Consider the following 21200-nt stretch of genomic DNA (forward strand, 5'->3'; position numbering starts at 1 on the left):
GCACCCCGCCCCCAATTTCTAGATTTCTAGAGTCTACGGAGAGGGGCGGCATACAAATCCAATAAATTATTATTATTGTTGTTGTTGTTGTTGTTGTTGTTGTTATTATTATTATTATTATTATTATTATTATTATTATTATTATTATTATATGGCAACAAATGAAAATGAAAGAGCAGCCAGACAATCCCCAGCAACAAACTACTTTAGATAATTGCATTAATATTGCTGGTACAATTGAAAAGATTATTCCTGACAAACAAAACCCCAAAGATTGGGGGAGTTGGAGAGGCCCAAACTGACACTTTCAACCTGGGCATGGGGGATGTGTCTTGTAGGAAGTAAATGTGGCAAAAGAAAACTTGGAGTCTAGCTATGCCGATAGGCTGGAATCAAAGTGACAGATACCTACCAGTGTTGAAATTAAAGCAGACATTTTGCACTGAAATTTGGAGATTGCATAAAACACAATTTTACTGGTGTTTCAATCTGCTGCAAACTTTAACAATCACCGATCATTCCGTGTAGCCATTTTCAATTGAATTTTCTGATGATAGAGCAAAAGGGTGTGTATTTCAGCCTTATTGCCGGCAGGTGGTTTCTGAAAGATCTCAGTGGGCTTTGCACTTCCTGTGAAGGCATTCAGAAGAACAAAGCCTTTTCTCTTGTCTTTTCCTCGTCCTACTATCTGTTAAATTGTGGTCTTCAGCCTTCTTCTTCATCCCCAACTGGCTTACAACCTTGGGGAGGGGGGGAAATGAAGCTGAAAGGAATACTTACCAATGCCATACTTCATGCTTTGCTCCCAATTGCAGGTAAGACAGGCTTTTTAAATTCTAAGAAACTATGTTAAAAATGTCTCTTCCCTGAAATGGAGGAAAGAGCAAGCTTCTCTTGCATGTCATATTCTCCTTGAACCAGGAAGAAATCTCTGTAAACTTGTAGTTATGGCTCCTTGTTAAAAATTAGCTACGCATTTTGTCAATTCCATCATCGGTGCTATTCGCAAGGCAAAGCTTTATTGCCTGATGAAGAGAAGAGCTGAGCTGGGAGATGCATTTAAAAAAACATTTTAATATTCTGGGGTTTTGGCCTGGAAGCCATGTGAGTCTGTTCTATTTGTAAAAAATATTGGACTAAAAAGGGTATCTTTTGACGTTGCAGTCCACTTACTAATAATATACTGCTACAACAGAATTTACTAGTACTGTCTATTTTTCATGACGGATAGACTACCCATAGTCTGTCAATGGTAATTGTCACTGTCATTTTCTTATATTTCATCAGGGAAATGTCACATAGTGACTTATATGGCCTTACTGTTACCCAAAAAATCCATCTCCCACTTCTTAGAAATCAGTTGATTATGATGGTGTTGAAAGTTTACAAAAAATAGAACATACTTGTACTGTATTAGGAATGAATAAAAAGAATACATAAGTAATATTTTGCGGGTTTAGACTAAATATTATACAGACTTATAAGTACTGAACATAGAATAACTTTGGGAAAATAATAAATCTCATTTTTAAACACTATGTACTTCTGTTATGCAACATTTCAAACAATTAGCATTTCTATGGTTGAAATCCAATGGACACATCTTGAATAATCCCAGTGGATATGAGGGATTTTTTGAATAAATATGTCTAAAATTATGCTGCAAATTCAAAAAACTTGTTAAATTACATAAAAGATAATAGATGCATTGATTCGTTTTAAAAATAAACCAGACATTTTTACTTAAATTGCATACCCAGACTGTTCAGTTTTAGCTATTCATCTTCTTTATAAGAGATATGGATAACATTTAAAACAAACAGAAGTGAAAGGGGTCAAATTTTATTTCTTTACTTTCATGATCAACATTATAGAGAAGAAGCATACAAATATCTTACGCTCTGTATTAGTGTGTCCTGTTTGTATACCCTGAATCAAAGAAAACAAAATGCTGCTTTGAGCCTTCTGGATCCCATCACATGCAAACTTTTAATGCAAACATTTTTATTCATTTGTTTGTTTTGTCATGTACTTATTGGTGGTATACAAAGATATAATATTTATGTACATGATACTAGTAAAAGAGAAACATTAGGACAGGGGACGAAAGGCACTCTGGACGAAAGGCACTTATGCGCACCCCTTACTGACCTCTTAGGAATCGGGAGAGGTCAACATGTTAACTTTTTGCCTACACTAAGATTATTACTATTGTATGTGTTGTACATGTTGAATGGTTCCATTGCAACAGTTTCAACCAATGCAGACTAGTTTTTTTATAGGCTTCTATTTTTATGTGTTCATTTTACATAGCAATGTAGTAAGTAAAACATATTGCACATATTCTCTTCCTCCCCACCTCATGATTTTCTGAATTGCAACATAATGCCTACTTAGTCCAAGGCCAGTATTAGTCCAAAGTTGAAGAACAAAATAATAATAATAGCAAAAACAAATGAAATGTATTAATTTGGGTATTATTGCTATGAAATTTAAAAGTCAGTTTTTGAATTTCTAGTTTTCTAAGACTGTTATTAGTCCTGCCTGTAAAACTTATATTGACAAAATTGAACGGGTCCAAAGACGGGCTACAAGAATGGTGGAAGGTCTTAAGCATAAAACGTCTGGAGGACAGAAGGAAAAGAGGGGACATGATCGAAACATTTAAATATGTCAAAGGGTTAAATAAGATTCAGGAGGGAAGTGTTTTTAATAGGAAAGTGAACACAAGAACAAGGGGACACAAGTTAGTTGGGGGAAAGATCAAAAGCAACATGAGAAAATATTATTTTACTGAAAGAGTAGTAGATTCTTGGAACAAACTTCCAGCAGATGTGGTTGGTAAATCCACAGTAACTGAATTTAAACATGCCTGGGATAAACATATATACATCCTAATATAAAATACAAAAAATAGTATAAGGGCAGACTAGATGGGTCATGAGGTCTTTTTCTGCTATCAGTCTGCTATGTTTCTATGTTTCTAAGTCTTGAAAACGATTGCGTCTTAAAAGGTAGGCTTTGGGTACATCAAACTAGTGCAGTTTTGTTCATAATCAGCAGATAGGTTTTCAAATACTTTGGCCATCTAAACATCCAAGCAATATCATATGCAAACCTTTTGGAAAGAAAATATAGAATGTTTGACTTCAAAGATGTGTTCTACTGAAATACAGCTGTAGAGAGAAGAATATGAACATAATGTTGCGTGATAAACTTTAGTTCAACTTTGTCAAGTCTCCTCATTGCTAACCAATTGTTAAGCAAAAGTGATATATATTAAATATATCATTGTGAAGCAAAAGTGATATATATTAAATATATCACTTTTTAAAATTGGTCCTAGTATATAATAATAGACTATTAAATTACTAAAATATATTTGCACAATAAAACATTTTTCTTATGATCAGGAACTACTTCCATAAAAAATATATTATGGAAGTAGTTCGTGATATATTATGGAAGTAGTTCCTGATTGTAAGGGGAAAAAAGCTTGTAGACACTACATTGTTGACATAGCTATTTATGCTAGGTGTTGTATTTTATTTAACCACGTAATTCACTACTGTATTCCTTAGTTTAAAAAAAATACCCTATCATTGCAAGGAAATGCAGGAATTTTTCAACATAAAGTCATATTTATTGTGTTAATCTACAAACAATCTGTGGAATATTAGGCATATTAGATATATTCATAATTATTTACTTTTATTTCAGCAATAGAATAGATGTCTTTTGTAGGGAGGCTATACTAAGAATGGGTTTTCTAAATGAACATAAAATAATGACAGTCTTGTGTGTGGTGTACATATTGATAGGACTAGCCGTACTATTAAGAGTACAGTATTTCAGATAATTTCGGATACCATAAAAACAGGAAATTATTGATTATAGTATTGTTATTGTATTTTTATTGGCAAGGAAGATGAGTAATGCATATGTGATTTTCCTTTTTTGAAATGGCAAAATTATTTGACATTCTTTAGATACTTTAGGGGTGTGTGTGAGAGAGTTTTTTTTTTTACACAGATGAGATTATTAAAAGGTTTGGGATTAATTTATGATTTATTATATAAGGCTATGTATCTGAGCTTGCATGTCCTATGTGGTAAAGTCTCCATCTGTTTTCTGCATTGTATTGCCATTTCTGCAGATCAGATTTAACCCTTTTGTGTGCTGCCCTCTGCTACCAGGATCTTTGTATGACTTGATTGCAATAGAGGAAGAGAGGGAATTTTGAACTGCTTTCCTAGCCCTACTTTTAGTAGCTCTCTTAACTCACTTGCAGATATTCTGTTTTATATACCGTATATTATTTTTTCAGGAACAAGTGTTCCCCCCCCCACATCAATCACATTTGCAATATAATATACCATCAATCTTAAAATACAATACAATAATAAAATTTTTGAATTGGGTATTTATAATCTATCCAGTACTACCTCCTGTACTTTTGACATCTGGATTAAAAATAAATAAATAAAGCTATTAACTAATACAGTTTCTTTTAGCTGCTTCTTTTCTTATTACATCTGATCATTTAGGCCATCATGCTTCAATCTCCTCAATATATCCTTAATATCAATTTCATATATATTTCTTAGCATTACTTTTATTGTAATCGCCCTTTAAAAAAGAAAAGAAAGAAACCAGAATTCCATATCGTAACAACTAAGTCTTAAATATACAGTATATTATTGCCCGTTACCACCAGTGCTCTATTTAAACTTTTATTTAGAGAACAAAAGTAGAGAAAATACTGAAAGGTGTTTTATTTGAATTAATTTTAAACAATTCAGGTGATTCCTACCTAATACTTATTCCAGATGTAAGCTACCATAACCTCTTTTGCACATGACCTTGTGAAAGTGGTTGCTTTTGTAAATTATAAAATTTAAATTTTATAAAACTGATCCATGCTACGCAAGAAGATTGTTTCTTGTTGGGAATCTCATAACTATATTTTTCTTTGAGATAAGTGGTCCTTCAGTTGTGTTTCTTGCTAAAGATCTAAAAATGAATGCTGGAAAAAAGTGGTCCTTTAAGACAAGACAAAAATCAGCCCTATTAAACTTTGTAGGAATTGCAGTTTAGCCTGCATTTCCTATACACAAATATCTCAAAAGTAAAGTATAATAGTTTCTGAATTTGTAAGTGCCTCAGAAAAAATTGAGAGACAATGGGCTTCATTATATTTATTTTCAATTATCAATGTGATCTACCATAGATTCTTCTCTATTCAAATATGTACTTAGAAATGAAACGTTCTTTGTATTTTGTTGACTTTATTCAGTCCTGAAAATTAGTAAATTAAAAATAATCACATAAGGATGATAAAAAATAGAATCTGCAATTTGAATATTCATTGTATGAACTAAATGTCTACTTCATTTAAAATCTTCTCTGTGTTTAAAATAACAGAATATATGCCAAGAGGAAAATTAAATGCCCAACAATTATGAATTAACTATATAGATTTCTCAAAAGCTAAAATGAACCAAAGAAAGTAATATCTTTAATATTTAAGTTTCTGTCTCTCTAACTCTCTTTCCATATAATATTAAGAATGATTCTTGTTTTCTGTATTTAAAATGATTATATTAATTAAAAATGGAGGCTGTTTGGATTTATACAGGTCTATTTTACTGCTGATTTTGAAATGGGAATTTTTTTGAATTTTTGCAACAGCATTTGAATGTATGTGAATACAACCTTCTCCAGCCTAATACCCTTTAGGATACTACTACTTTACATTACATCAAACTCAAGGTCCAATTATTTTGATATAAGAAACTTCTCACCTCCTTGAAGTGTTTAAGAAAATCTTACAATGTTCAGTAGAGTTTATCTGTATTGATTGCAAAAACAGTCCAATTTTAAAAGGTAAATAGATAATGCACATGAATACTATAAAATTTTATGGTGTGTTATCTTACTATAGATAGTCCTCATTTAATGACTGCCACAGAGACCATTTGCAATCACAATGGTGATGAAAAAGTAACTTTTTGACCAATACCTTTATTTAATACCTTTGTAATTATGTTCCAATTAGTATGCATTGTCTTGGCCCCACACTAAACAGAGAGATTGCCTAAACCAGCAAGCTCTTTCTGAGCAGCTATTCTCCACTGTGTAATGCGTCCCTAAAAAGTGCTAACTGCAAATTAAAAGTTCACTTGTCTGATCTTAATTACAGCAGTAGATTACAAGGCTGTGCTGTCAGCTGCTGCCTGAAATTGACAAGACTCTAATAAGATTTTCTTTTGCCTTTTAAGCAGCTGGTGGCTCATAGTCATCAGTGTCCTAGGCAGTGTTCCTTCTAATTTTTTGTGGGGGTGGGCGGAAAAGTATAGTGTCTGAGCGGCAGTCCCTTCGGGACTGGGCGGCACAGAAATAATAAATAAATACATTAATAAATAAACAAACAAACAAACAAAAAACCCACCCTGTTTTGCCTCAGAGAATTTCAAAATAAAATACTGTACTGTGTGTCTATAACAGTGAGCTCATAATAGGGCAACTCTATCAATATCAAAATGCCACTTAAATAGTTGAGCTAGTTTCAAACTAGATTTTGATTTTCTTTCTCTCTTCCTTACTCCCATTCTTTTTATTTCTCTTTTCCTTCCTCTCTTTTTTCTATCTGTTTCTCTATCTTCCTCTCTTCCTCTCTCTCTCCTTCCCTCTCACTCTTTCCCTCTCGGCTTCTGGGCAGGTTTGGAAAACTCTGAGTTGATGATGATTTTTAAGTGAGCCATGGCTCACTGCTCAGCTTAGAGGGAACTATGGTCCTAGGGTTAGCACATTCCTTTTCATATGTATTCTCCATTCTGTGCCTGCTTACTCTCTTGTAATCCTTTTGTCTCCAAAGAAGGTAAATACAAACATCATTTTTTTCTTGCTAATTAACCCAGTACCAGAGTGACCATTCCAAAGACTATGGGAGTATGGAAAAAGACAGATAAGATTTCCTTTTTTTCAGCTTCTTCATTTAATTGAGTTGCAGAAAACTTTGCCACCATTTGGGTTTACCTGGCTGTTTTGAGAACAATCCTTCTGATGTCATAAAGCAAAGAAACTGAAGTAAAATTGTAACCATAGTCACAGCCACATGATTTTTCACTTAGTGACTTCTTTGAATAACTATATAGGTCTAAACCCCAATTATAGTTGCTAAATAAAGATTACCTGTATACTGTATACTGCTCACTTACTATTTTCTTTTGAAAAAATAAACTATTGTATAGTTTTTATTCATTGGCCAAAGGTCAGAAAACAAAAAAAATAATTATTTCTAACAGGAGGTCTATTTTGTTCAGCATTTTAAAAAAAATCATAGTAATATAATTACAAAACAGTCATAAACAAATAATAGAAATGTACTAAGCAATCAATCCATATCAATTCATCCAAGATGTAAAAAAATATTGTTTTTGTTGTTTAGCAGTGAAAGGTGATCAAAATAAGCAAACAGATTTAACAAGAGATAAGAAGAAACCCACAGACAATAAGAAATGAATCCCCATTTTAAACAATAATTTATTGAACAAATCTTTCATAAATTAAAAAGTCAATAGCTAAAATTAATAATATTACTGGATTATGAAAATTAAAAGATAGAGCCATGCTGAAACTTCATTCTTAATTTTGTTAGGGAATCAATGAAAACTATTACTCTTATTTTAAGTAAACTTATTTATCAATGCAAATTTTATGAAGTTGGTTTTTGGGAAATCAGTTAGATTTACAGTTAGTCCTCGACTTACAACAGTTCACTTAGTGACTGAAGTTACAACAGGACTGAAAAAAGTGACTCATGACCATTTTTCACACTAAGGACTATTGCAGCAACTCCATGGTCAAATGATTTACATTTTGATGTTTGATAATTGCCTCACATTCATGATTGTTTGCAATGCCCCAGGGTCATGTGATCACCTTTTGCAACCTTCTGACAATCATAAAAAAATGGGGAAGCCAGATTTACTAAACAACCATGTTTTAGATTCTATTCATAAAAGACATAGTAGGCTAGACTGATAGATATAAGTTCAAATGTTACAGATGGTCCTTGACTTACAATAGTTCATTTAATGACCGTTCAAAGTTACAATGGAACTGAAAAAAGTGATTTATGACTGTTTTTCACAGTCACGACCTTTGCAGCTTGGCCATGATTACATAAGCAAAATTCAGATTCTTGGCAATTGGTTCCTATATATGATAGGAGCAACATCCTGACATCACGTCATCTCCTTCCAACAAGCAAAGTCAATGGGGAAACCAGATTCACTTCATAACCAGGTTACTAACTTATCAAATGCAGTGATTCACTTAACAATTGTGGCAAGAAAGCTCATAAAGTGGGGCCAAACTCACTTAACAAATGTCTTGCTTAACAGCAGAAATTGCCTATAAACTGGAGAACTACCACAGGTAGCACATGGAGCCATATCTGAGGGCACGCAAGAGTTTGCCCTACGTCAGCTCCAGCATGCATGTGTGCACTGGCCAGCTGATTTTTGGCATTCCAGAAAGTGGGGGGAGGCTGTTTTCACCCTCCCCAGGCTTCAGGAAAGCCTCCGGAGCCTGTGGATGGTGAAAAACAGGAATATTGGAAGTTCATAAATGAACTTCCTGTTGGACCGTTGGGCCATTTTTCACCATCCCCACGCTTCAGGAAGCTTTCCTAAAGCATGGGAAGGGCGAAAAACAGCCCAGTGGGCCTACTGAAAGTCCAGAGGCTCAGTGAGGTCTGCGTGCAGGCATGGGAGGGAGGGGGCAGCACCAGGGGAGTTGTTGTGCATGCATGCACGGGCGGAAGGACATTGTATTATATGTGTGGGCAAGCACACATATGCCATCAAGCGTGTGTGCCCTTTTGGCACCTGAACAAAAAAAGGTTTGTCATCACTGATTTAGAGTCTCTGTATTGATCTCGAGGGTTAAAATGGGCAAGAATGGAGTTATAACATCAATTTGTAATAAATGAAAATTAAATATGGCCTTTATTTTTCCTATTTTTAAAACCAGTGATTAATAACATAATTATACTCTGGTCAGCTGAAAAGGGGAATATCAGTAATCTCTAGTTCTATTTTTTTTTAATTGAACTCTAATTCCCAGCCACCTTTTCATTTTGAGGGCTCTAGGCTCTTCAGCACCCAGGTAAAACATGCTACCTTTATAACTGAGGAATTGGAGCTATTTTATGCATTCATGGGTTGCAGTCATAGATCTTTAAAGATGAGAACTTTCTAAGTCCCTTGCTATTTTTCACATATAGCAAAACCACAACTTTGATAGATGGGATCCCTTCATCAGATCTATGTATTTCAAGAGATTAAACATGATGATGAAAGCTATGTGTAACATTTCTTGTAATTTTCATTACACTAGGCATTTGAGAGAAAAATGACTAAACGTTAATTAATATTAATTTCAATTTATTTGTCCTTTCTTATCAAAGGAAGCTAAATTATTTACATCTAACCACTATTTGATTCAAATCCTTTTAAGCATTAAGCAATTAAGCAATTTATTTATTTATTCATACAATTTTTCCTAGCAGATTCTAGAGTTATTTAAGCAATAAAAATCGAAAAGCAAGGAAATACTGTACATCAAAACTCTGCATGTTTTGAAAATGACCCCCCCAAAATCATTTGGAACCCACAGGAGTACAAGCACAGTAGCTTTTTAAAGCAGCCTTATCTCTTTTTATGCCTACTTATGAGCAATCCTTAATGTAACTTCTCATAAATAAGTAGACAATGGGGCTTACTCTTAGGTTGGTACTGTAAATAGAAATTCACAATTTTGTATATTTCTTATAATTGGTTTCCATATGTCATCTATTTGTTGGTGCAGTTCATATTTTTGTAGTGATTTGTAATATGTACACAAAGCAGTGAGAAACAATTACCCAGGTCACTTGTTTTTACAATGAAAAGTTCAATTTTTCCCCTCCTTCCTTTGCTTCATTCTTTGTTTACCAAGACTTCTATAGTTGTGTCTCTGGCTACTTTCCTCAAGAGTCAGTGGAAAATATTTGTTTTTATAATAAACTCAGTTATAGAAAATGTATGACAAACAGTATTATTATTTCAACCGAAGCCACCCACACTTACCTAGGATTAGCCTGTTTATTATTTCATACCAATTTGGTCCACTCGGAGGTTAGTTGCTTAGTTTCATTTAAGGATTGTGTTAGAATTGAAGTGGGGTAGAGAATACCCATTGGCAGAAGTGACTGCTGGAAATTTATTGAAAAGAGCAGTAAACTATGGATTTCTGTTAAGTAAAGGTTTTATTTAGATGAATTAACATTTGTAATGATTATCTGCACACATCTCATCCTCTTTAACTGTGATACTTCTTTAACTGTTCTGAATTTATCCTTTTGCTTTAATTCCCATAAGAATGTAGATGCCAACACCGTCTTTTTATTCATTTTGAAATGAGTGATATTCTACTTTAAAATATCAAGTGCTGCAAAGAAAAATATAGTTAGTAAAAGTAGATTCAAATAAAAGTATGCTGAATGGACATTGTGTAGATCTGTTCCTGCATACCAATAACAATTACATTTTCTAGCTAGCTTGGTACAACAATTATGAACTTTCAGTAGTGTTTTGTGGTCCTCTCTGGTAGACTCCTCCCAAAAATTCACAGGTACAAATTTCTGACACACACACGTCTGAAAATTCAAAACAATGTTCTTTATAATGAAAATTCACTTAACCTAAGCTCTCTTTTTGTATAGCAAAGAGCATTCATTTCCAAACAAATTGATAATTTGTACAAGTCCCTTATCAGTTCTGTGATACTTAGCTTGCAGCTGTGAGGCAATTCACAGTCCTTCTTTCACAAAGTGAAACACTCTTTGCTCTGGTTTAGTTTCAAAGCAGGGAAAAATCAGCACACAAAAGGTCAAAGTCAGTAAAGCAGTCATGAAACAGAATGATCAGATAATCCTCCACAATGGCCAAACCCACAGGCTGCTCTTTATAGCAGCCTCACTAATTACCACAGCCCCACCCAACCACAGGTGGCCTCATTTTCTTTGATAATAATCTCTCAGTTGTTGTTGCCTATGCATCGCTCTCCGCATGCGTGGCTGTATCATTAACTCTTGTTCTGAATCCAAGGAGGAGCTAGATAATTGATCTCCTTCTGAGCTGTCTGCCACACTCTCCTCCTCCCTGTCACTCATGTCTTCTTGGTCAGAGGAGCCTTCATCAGCAGATTCCACCGGGGGGGGGACAAAACAGGCCTACAGCATATGGATGTCTCCCCCACATCCACAGTCCTTGGGGCAGGAGCTGGGCCAGAGCTAACCCCAACAGGTAGTAAGTTCAATTGTGTCTGATTCTTGGAGATTGCCTGGATGAGTCCCAGAAATTTTCTTGGCAAAGATTTTAAGAAGTGATTTGCCACTGCCACCTAGGATTCAGAGAGAGTGATTGGGTAAAGGTCACTTACCCATTTTGTACTTAGGGTAGGAATAGAATTCACAGTCTTCTGATTTTTAGCTTGAGATGCCTTAACCACTACATCAAGCTTGGTCTCAGTGCTTGTTTAAGACATTGCTTCTCAACATTTCACGACTTCCCCCCAACTCTCCACCGGGAGGATTGTTCGCAATATTCGGCATGTTTTCACTGAAAAAACTCAAATGGCTTATAGCGTCATTGTGGTGTAATGTGTTTAAGTGATGCCTTAATTTATTTGGCTTCATGCTGTCCATTGCCAACATTTTTAGATACAGTAAACATACAGGTCTTTCCTTGTCTCCCACTGTAGTCACAGTGAAGCCAAGTGCTACATACACTTCATCATATTTCCTCGTCTTAGCTTTCGGGAAACTTACGTTTGTCTCATTATCTCCATTCTTCTCCTCCTTTCTTTTCATTTCTGTTAAATATTTTTCCATTGTTGTGGTTAGCTCTGGCCCTGCTCCTGCCCCAAGGACTGTGGATGTGGGGGAGACATCCACATGCTGCAGGCCTGTTTTTCCCCCAGTGGAATCTGCTGATGAAGGCTCCTCTGACCAAGATGACATGAGTGACAGGGAGGAGGAGAGTGTGGCAGACAGCTCAGAAGGAGATCAATTATCTAGCTCCTCCTTGGATTCAGAACAAGAGTTAATGATACAGCCATGCATGAGGAGAGCGATGCATAGGCAACAACAACTGAGAGATTATTATCAAAGAAAATGAGGCCACCTGTGGTTGGGTGGGGCTGTGGTAATTAGTGAGGCTGCTATAAATAGCAGCCTGTGGGTTTCGCCATTGTGGAGGATTATCTGACCGTTGTGTTTTGTGACTGCTTTACTGACTTTGACTTTTTGTGTGCTGATTTTTCCCCGCTTTGAAACTAAACCAGAGCAAAGGGTGTTTCACTTTGTGAAAGAAGAAGGACTGTGAATTGCCTCACAGCTGCAAGCTAAGTATCACAGAACTGATAAGGGACTTGTACAAATTACCAGTTTGTTTGGAGACAGTGCTCTTTTCTATACCAAAAGAGGGCTTGGTTTAAGTGACTTTTCATTATAAAGAACATTGTTTTAAATTTTCAAACGTGTGTGTGTCTGAAATTTGTACCTGTGAATTTTTGGGAGGAGTCTGCCAGACAGCCCGACAGAACATCCATGGTGTCTCTTAAGAGTTTGTTATCTGCACTTCATATATCCTGCTCTGTGCTGTGTGCTATTGTTCGGTGTAAAAAAACTCTACTCCCTGTGGCAAAAAAAGCATGTTTCTCAGGATCACAACCCCCCCGGCACTGCTCGGTGCCCCCCCCGGGGGGGGGTTCCCACTATTTGAGAAGCACTGGTTTAAGATAATGAAATCACTGAATATTAACTTTTACAATATTTTTGCTAGTTAAGTTAAGCTGCCCATCTGTTAAAGGTATAATTCTCACCTGTCTGATCCTTCTAATAGTTATAACATATTTCAAAGTAATGTCTAAGAGGTATCGTGCTAATAAAAATATGCAGTGAAATTCTAATGCAAACCGTATCTTCTGGTTTAATGGAATGGAATACTTTATTTGGCCAAGTATGATTAGACACATAAAGAATGTGTCTCCAGTTCAGATGCTCTCAGTGTACATGCAAAGCAACAAAGTAATAATAATCATAATAACGATACTAATAAGCAGGGGTAGTAGAGAAGATGAGACAGATAATAATAATACTACAGCCATATAACAAGGGTGAATGTATTTAGACTTAAGATAGAACTTTGAGGATTAGGTGTTCAGGAGAATGATGGCATGAGAAGGAGAAAACTGCCCTATGTTTAATTGTTTTGGCAGATAGTACCCTAAAGCGGCGCTCCAAAGGGAGGAGTTAAAACTGTGTCCAGGATATGAGGGGTCTACAGTTATTTTTTCAGCCTCCTTCTGACCCATCTAATATACAGGTCTTCTATGAAAGACAGGCTGGTTGAAGTTATTTTTTCTGCAGTCCGAATTATTTGTTGTAGTCTGTACCTCTCTTGCTTAGGATGCTGTACCAAACCAGACTCTTATAGAAGTACAGGGTCAGATTCAATATTACCCCTGTAATTATTCTGTTTAAGCTGAGAAGATGAAGGATAACTGCAGAGACAATAGACTCCTGGTGCCACAATATAAAACAGAAAGGCGTTATACAAGGCTGCTAATATCAAAATCATCAGTCTATGATTTTCATGTCATGGTCATCTACAATATGTAAAGCCATTATTTAATCTTCAAAAGAATCTCTATATGCTTGGGAAAGTGGGATGAGGGGTTGTGGTATTATATTCTGACTCAATTGGTCATTTGTTACTCTATATAATTACCATTCATAAAATGCACCAGGGGATATTTCAAAGTAGTCTATATTATTTTATGCCCGTTAATGAATGTATGATTCGAGGATGCTGTAATTGTTTTTTAGATTCTATATTTAGCTACTAAGTTCAACAGCTATTTTACTTCCATCACCTGCAGACCTTCTCATAGCCTGGACTCCATGTGCTCTTTAAAGTATAGTACTAACGTACTATTGTCAGAGGATTTCTTGATGTTGTTGATTTGACAGCACTGTTGTCTTGATTTGCCCTTGTTGATGCCAGGTCTGTCCTTTCCAAATGCAGATCTCTTTATCTGCAGATTTTGTTATTTGATCTTGCTTGCACCTGCAGCTGCCGATTCTTCCTCTCTTTTTTTGATACACGCAATGTCTCTGGTACACCTAGCATAAGTGCAACACCAGCTGTGCAAAAGTAAAAACCATCAGTCATTGGAAGCACTTTTAATAATTTCTAAGAGGAATTCTGGCTGTCTTTTGAAAAGGTTGAATTTATATTTTCATACTTTTTATATGTACTTTTTACACCTTTATATCACATACTGTACTTTGATTTATTGTGGCAAAACAAAACCCACCCCTTTGTCAGACAAATGTAATGGTGGCTATTAACGCAGAGTTGAAAATCTCAGTGAAATTAATTAGATACCTGTTGTGGTTAGCTCTGGCCCAGCTCCTGCCCCAAGGACTGTGGATGTGGGGGAGACATCCACATGCTGCAGCCCTGTTTTGCCCCCGATGGAATCTGATGATGAAGGCTCCTCTGACCAAGAAGACATGAGTGACAGGGAGGAGGAGAGTGTGGCAGACAGCTCAGAAGGAGATCAATTATCTAGCTCCTCCTTGGATTCAGAACAAGAGTTAATGATACAGCCACACATGCGGAGAGCGATGCATAGGCAACAACAACTGAGAGATTATTATCAAAGAAAATGAGGCCACCTATGGTTGGGTGGGGCTGTGGTAATTAGTGAGGCTGCTATAAAGAGCAGCCTGTGGGTTTGGCCATTGTGGAGGATTATCGGATCGTTTGTTGTGTTTCATGACTGCTTTACTGACTTTGACTTTTTGTGTGCTGATTTTTCCCTGCTTTGAAACTAAACCAGAGCAAAGTGTGTTTCACTTTGTGAAAGAAGGACTTTGAATTGCCTCACAGCTGCAAGCTAAGTATCACAGTACTGATAAGGGACTTGTATAAATTACCAGTTTGTTTGGAGATGAGTGCTCTTTGCTATACCAAAAGAGGGCTTAGTTTAAGTGAATTTTCATTATAAAGAACATTGGTTTGAATTTTCAAACGTGTTTTTGTCTGAAATTTGTACCTGTGAATTGTTGGGAGGATTCTACCAGAGAGCCCGACAGAACAGATACCTATTAATAATTTTTAGTGGGTTGTACATAATACACAAAATAGCTGCAAAGGATCACATTAAGGTAGGAACACATTTACTAAACAAAGCTGTTTTCTATGCTAAATGAAAATAAATTGTTCCAATTCAGTCATATTTTTTTTCAATGTGATGTCATACAATGCATTGTAAGTTGGACCTGTTTCTTCTGTTATTATTTGTTGCTTGTTGGTTGTAAGCCGCGTCCTAAGACCTGCTAATTGAAAATGCTTAATTCAGGGAACCCAAAGCAAATCCATTGTGTCACCGGCCCTTGTGGCAATCTTTCTCTTTAGAGCCAACTGAATTTCATTTTTAAAAATATCTGGCTAGGGTTCAGTATTCAAACTTTTATAGGTACCATTGATTTGGGGATCTTTCTATATAATTCTTCCATGCATTTGTATCAATTCTATTTATGGTATGTCTTTTTCTCCAAAAGATTCATAGATTCATCATATAATAAATTATTTATTTATTATTTATAGTTCTAACAATTAATTACAATTATATAACTTAAAACAGCAAATATATGCAATGTTCCTGCCTTCTATCTTTTCCTACAATTTTTTCCTACAATAATCCTGTGAGGGAGCTGAATTGAGAGGCTAACTCAAAGTCCCCCAGCTGTCTTTCATGCCAATAACTCAGTTTCCTGATTTCTAGACCAGCAATTTATCCACTATATCAAACTGGCTCTGGATTACCATCTAAGTCATTTATTGAACCCATTTTTTCCTATGAGTATCTTGATTACTGGATTTTTCTTAAATCAATATCTTTTCCATTTAATTATTCTCCTAAGGTTCTTTGCATTGCTTATTTAGATATATCAGAACTTAGTGGGCTTGCATTTCATACACCAAGATCAAAATTTCCTGCTCTTCCAGATGCTAGTTTATTTCCACCTTTATCATTCTAATTGCTGTCCACTACATTATGTTCTGCCTGACTGGGCTCAGGCAAAGCGTAACAATCCAAGGAAAAGAAATCAAACACACACGTGCTCTTCTAATCAGCAAACTTGTATTAAACAAACAAAAAAGGGTTACTCAAAACAGTCCTTAGTGTCAGGAAACAATGATAATGCAAGGCTTACTTCAGCCGCATACAAAGACAACCTGGAATGAGCATTTTAGGAATCCTTTTGAATCTTTGGAGCAAACAGCAAGTCCCAGAGGTTTCACCTCCCACGTATCTGAAAAAGCTGGGTTGAAAACTCCAAAGGCACGGAACAGAAACTTCAGAGCAGGAACCACAAAATAACACAGATAAACAGCCACAGTTTGCCTTGTGCCTCTGTTCCCTTTTATACCTTTAGCCCTCATTAAGGGAACCACACCCAGCCCTCAGTATAAGAACCACACCCAACCCAGTTGCTACTCTGATGACTTGTAATAATCCTTAATTGATCCCTCCTTTGCATCGCTCTTCTGCTACGCATGTCTATGAATTGTGCTGCAGAGGAATCCAAGGACGAAAGATTGTCTGAGGGACTGCATGCCAAATCCCCTGGGCTGACTGCTGAGTCCTGTGAACTAGTGGCCCCATCTTCCTGGCTGTCTGCCACGTCTTCCTGGCTGTCAGCCAGGCTTTTGCACTCACTTGGTGCCGCATCTCTCCTATCTGTGGGAGCAACGGCTGGCCCAGGCCCAAACACAACACATTAGTATGATTTATTTTAGATGTCTGTCATGAGGGTCATGCTAGCAAGTCATGCTAGAGTCATTCAACCCTCCCCCCGCCCCCGGTATCTGCAAATGTACGTGTATTTGGATCGTGGTAATGTTGCTTGTCTGGTATTGGATTCTTGTTAGGTACCTACATGTTATTATGATTATTTGTTTGTTTTTAACATTTATACAACCACCCATCTTTCATTTACTTCTGGCTCAGCCTCCATCAAAAATTAAAAGACTTACATTTGATGTCTTATATTCAAGGTTATTGAAATGGATGTCCATGTGCCGTCTCTATGTTGGTTGAGGTAGGCAGGATTCCCTTGAATCATTTGTTGAGGGTCAAGGGAAAGGAAAGGTTTTTCCTTCTCTTGCTACTCAAGATCCCCATGTACAATTGGTGGGCCTGGGTGTGACACAGAATGCTGGACTTGATGGGCTTTCGCCTGATTCAGCATGGCTCTTCTTTGTTCTTATGTTTCTATAAATATCCGAGTATGATACAAATAGTCTTTATTCAATAATTTTGGGAACTGTAACAAAGTACGGGCATTGACAACTTTTAAAAAATTGGTACTTAATTTCCTCTGGTTTTTAAAAAAATATTATAGAAAGCCTAGCCCTCCTGTGTTTTTAATGGCCCATTAACCCCAGAATGTCAATGTTGAATCTTGACATTTCTGCTCTACCAATATCAGGTTTGCCTTGATTTAGGTATCAGTCATATACATCTTTGCAGCACTGAGTTTCCTTTCTGCCTCTGACCACATCAGCAGATAGATATTCTTTCTTTTTTAATCCAGCCACATCATAATCTCTAGCATGTCTACTCTAGTAGCTTGTTAAACACTGCTCACTTTCCTGTATGAAGCTGTCATTGTTTTGGGTGTGACTATTTAATTTTAATTATAGAATATATTGGGGTGAATTATAATTTGTGTAATTGTTCATACTAAATATCCATAGCTGACCCTTCAGACACTGTAACCCCCTGACAGTGTAGCTCTTAGTGATATTGAGATATGCAAATCCCCTTTCATTACTATGAAGTAATAATCCATGCTGGGCTCCTCCAGAGTTATAAAGCAGATTTGGTACAGCCTTAAGACCATCTTGTGCAGGTACAAGACAAAGACAGTACCAGAGGGATATGGCAAAATAATAATTATTATTATTATAATTGCCAGGGCATGTTTTTGCTGGAGTTAGGTTAGGTACAAATGTGAAAGACAACTTCTTAAGTTTCTATAGAATGTGTTCTGCCGGGCTCTCTGGTATGAGCCTCCCGAAAATTCAAGGGTACAAATTTCAGACACACACACGTTTGAAAATTGAAAACAGTGTTCTTTATCACAAAATTCAAAAGAAACAAAGCACCCTTTTTGTATTGCAAAGAGCACTCATCCCAAAACAACCTTGTAGGCTGTACAATTCCCTTAATCAGGCCTTAAGTACTTAGCTAGCAGCTGTGAAGAAACATCACAGCCCTCCTTCTTCCAACACACACTTTGCTCTGCTTTGGTTTCAAAGGCATGAAAAATCAACAAACGAAGTCTGGAAAACAGCAAGGCACGGTCCTGAAGAACTGCGATCAGATAATTTTCCACAACGGCCAAACCAACATGCTGCTATTTGTATCAGCAACTCTAATTACTATTGCCCCACCCAAACACAGGTGGCCGCTCTTATCTCCTGTAATATGTCCTCAATTGGTCTCTTCTACGCATAACTCTGCGCGTGCGTGGGTCCAAGACTTCCGCATCCGAATCAACCGAAGATAATGGAGATTGGCTTCCTGGGCTGTGTGCCAAACCTCCCTCTTCCAAGTCACTCCCACCTTCTTCTTCGTCCGAGGAAACTGCACTACCTGACTCTGTCGGCAATAAAACAGGCCTATGACATGTTTCCCTGCATCCACCTCCACATTCCTTGGGGCAGGAGCTGGGCCAGAGCCAACCACAACAGAATGGATTTTCACATTGTGCTAAAATCTGGGTATTGAGCATGATATCTAATATCGTTCATGTGTGCCCAAACACATCAGAGGTATGTTCCTCCCGGCTCACACTGGTTCTATAGAACTGGTAGCAAACCTGGTTGATGATGTCATGGGGCCGGTTCTGTCAGTGCTGGTTCATGGATGCTACCGTCTTTTTTTGGTGGTTTCTTTTTTGGGGGGGGGATGGGAGGGAGATTTGGGGCTGATTTTTTTCTTCTGCGCATGTGCAGAAGCTGAGTTTCCAGCACTGTGCACATGCCACCATCTTGTTTTTGGCTTTTCAAAAAAAATTGTGACTTTTTGCCCACACGGCATGGGAGGAAGCAAATTGGTGGTGAGGTAAGTTAGAACCCAACCCTGACACAAGTCCTTCCTGGGTTTTTTGACATACCTGGTAGTTTTTTAAAAAATTCTTTTATTTCTTTTTCTACATTAGGAAACTAACAAATTCCAACTTAAAGTGGTCGGAATCTGTAACCTAATTCTTAGGAAGTTTGTCCCTTTATTCATAAAGAAATACAAGAATCATAGATATAGAGAGAACTTGGGAATTTAGAAGAAGTGAGGAATCATACCTATAGCTGTCCTCAACTTATCCTTATCAAAAAAGAAAACAAGTAAGCCATTATAAATTCATTTTAAAAGAAAAAAGGATAAAAAGAAGGATAACGTGAGAAAAAAAGAAAGAAATGTTGGCTGTGGAATCAATTTAGCTGAAAAAGAAAGGCAGGCAGAATACAATGAAAAGAGAAAAAAACATACAGAAGGACACATTAATATATATGAAGAGCAGCATGTAAGGATCAGTTTAAGGGGAAGAATTACTGAAAGGATAGCATCATAAGGTATCTGTATTGTTTCTTTCCTGCTAGATATAATCCTTTAGGAACAAAAGTGTGAATGGAGATAGCTATCAGGCACAGTTTTAATTATGCCATTAAGGCAGTAATAGCTAAATTGTTTGCCATAGGAAAACAAAAACGAAGTGTCACTTTTCTGGGAATTGTTGCCAAAGTTCTGAAGAGCTCCATATTTTTCTGCCTGAAGTGACAAAAGAGTTTTTAATTATTGATATCTGAAGTAACTGGAAAGTTCAGTTTCTCTAGATAAAAAGCTCAAAACAGCAATAGTATCTTTGGTGCACATAAAGATACCAAATTAGAAGAATAGAATGGAATGGAATAGAATAGAATAGAATACAATAGAATAGAATAGTTGGAAGGGACCTTGGAGGTCTTCTAGTCCAACCCCCTGCTTAGGCAGGAAACCCTATACCATTTCAGACAAATGGTTATCCAATGTCTTCTTAAAAACTTTCAGTGTTCGAGCATTCAGAACTTCTGGAGCCAAGTTGTTCCAATGATTAATTGTAATTAACTGTCAGGAAAATGGTATGATTATATGCACTTGTACATGCATGTGTATTAGGGAGAGGGGAAAAAAGGAATTATTTTTCCAATAATTACTGGAATCTGAAGTAAGTGGCAATTTCCTCAAATTATCAATATGTCATCAAGACTAGTAGTCCTCCAGAGTAATTTAGGTGGTCTACAGGAGCCCTAAAAGTCCAAGTAGCAAAATGAACATAAATGAAAGATAACAATACAATGAAACTGGGAAATGTAGATTTATGGTAATAATTTATGGCATCGGACCAGATTACTTACAGGACCGCCTCCTGCCACATGAGTCCCAGTGACAGGTTAGGTCCCACAGAGTCGGACTTCTCCAGGTCCCGTCAACTAGGCAATGTCATTTGGCAGGACCAGGGGTGGGCTACAGCCTAGACAGGGGTGAATGCAGTGGTTTAGCAAAAATAGAGCTCTACCCCAGAGCACCTAATTTGCACTGAAAGATGCTGAAAGAAAATGCAGGGCATCCTGCATAAGCCACACCTACAGTGTGGTAGTAAAAATTTTGGTAGCCCTTTACTGGGTGGGACCTAGGGGAAGAGCCTTCTCTGTGGGGGTTCCGGCCCTCTGGAATCAACTTCCCCCAGAAAGTCATACTGCCCCCACCGTCCTTGCCTTCTGTAAGAGCCTGAAGACTCTTCTATGCCACCAGACCTGGGGTTATTAGAATCTAGCCCTCTGACCGATGAATGTTATGTATGTTTGTGTTCTGAGTGGGAATGCCTGATTTTTATTATTGTGAATTTTACATTAATTGGATTAAGGACATTGTATTATATTGTTTATTTTATATGCTGTAAGCCACCCCAAGCCCTTGGAGAGGGGTGGCATATAAATCCAATCAATCAGTAAGTAAGTAAGTAAGTAAGT

At 36.8% G+C, this 21200-nt stretch overlaps 1 protein-coding gene across 1 annotated transcript in view; it reads left to right on the forward strand.

Annotated features, from left to right (window-relative positions):
- Positions 1 to 658: 658 nt before the first annotated feature.
- CD247 (CD247 molecule) overlaps positions 659 to 21200 on the forward strand; it is a 45080-nt gene continuing 24538 nt past the window's right edge. The window contains exon 1 of the mRNA XM_070750181.1: positions 659 to 815. Coding sequence (XP_070606282.1) covers positions 758 to 815 — 58 coding nt within the window. The 5' untranslated portion in view covers positions 659 to 757. The remainder of the gene's footprint in view (positions 816 to 21200) is intronic.

Source organism: Erythrolamprus reginae, chromosome 4, assembly GCF_031021105.1.
Source record: "Erythrolamprus reginae isolate rEryReg1 chromosome 4, rEryReg1.hap1, whole genome shotgun sequence".
NCBI lineage: Eukaryota > Metazoa > Chordata > Lepidosauria > Squamata > Dipsadidae > Erythrolamprus > Erythrolamprus reginae.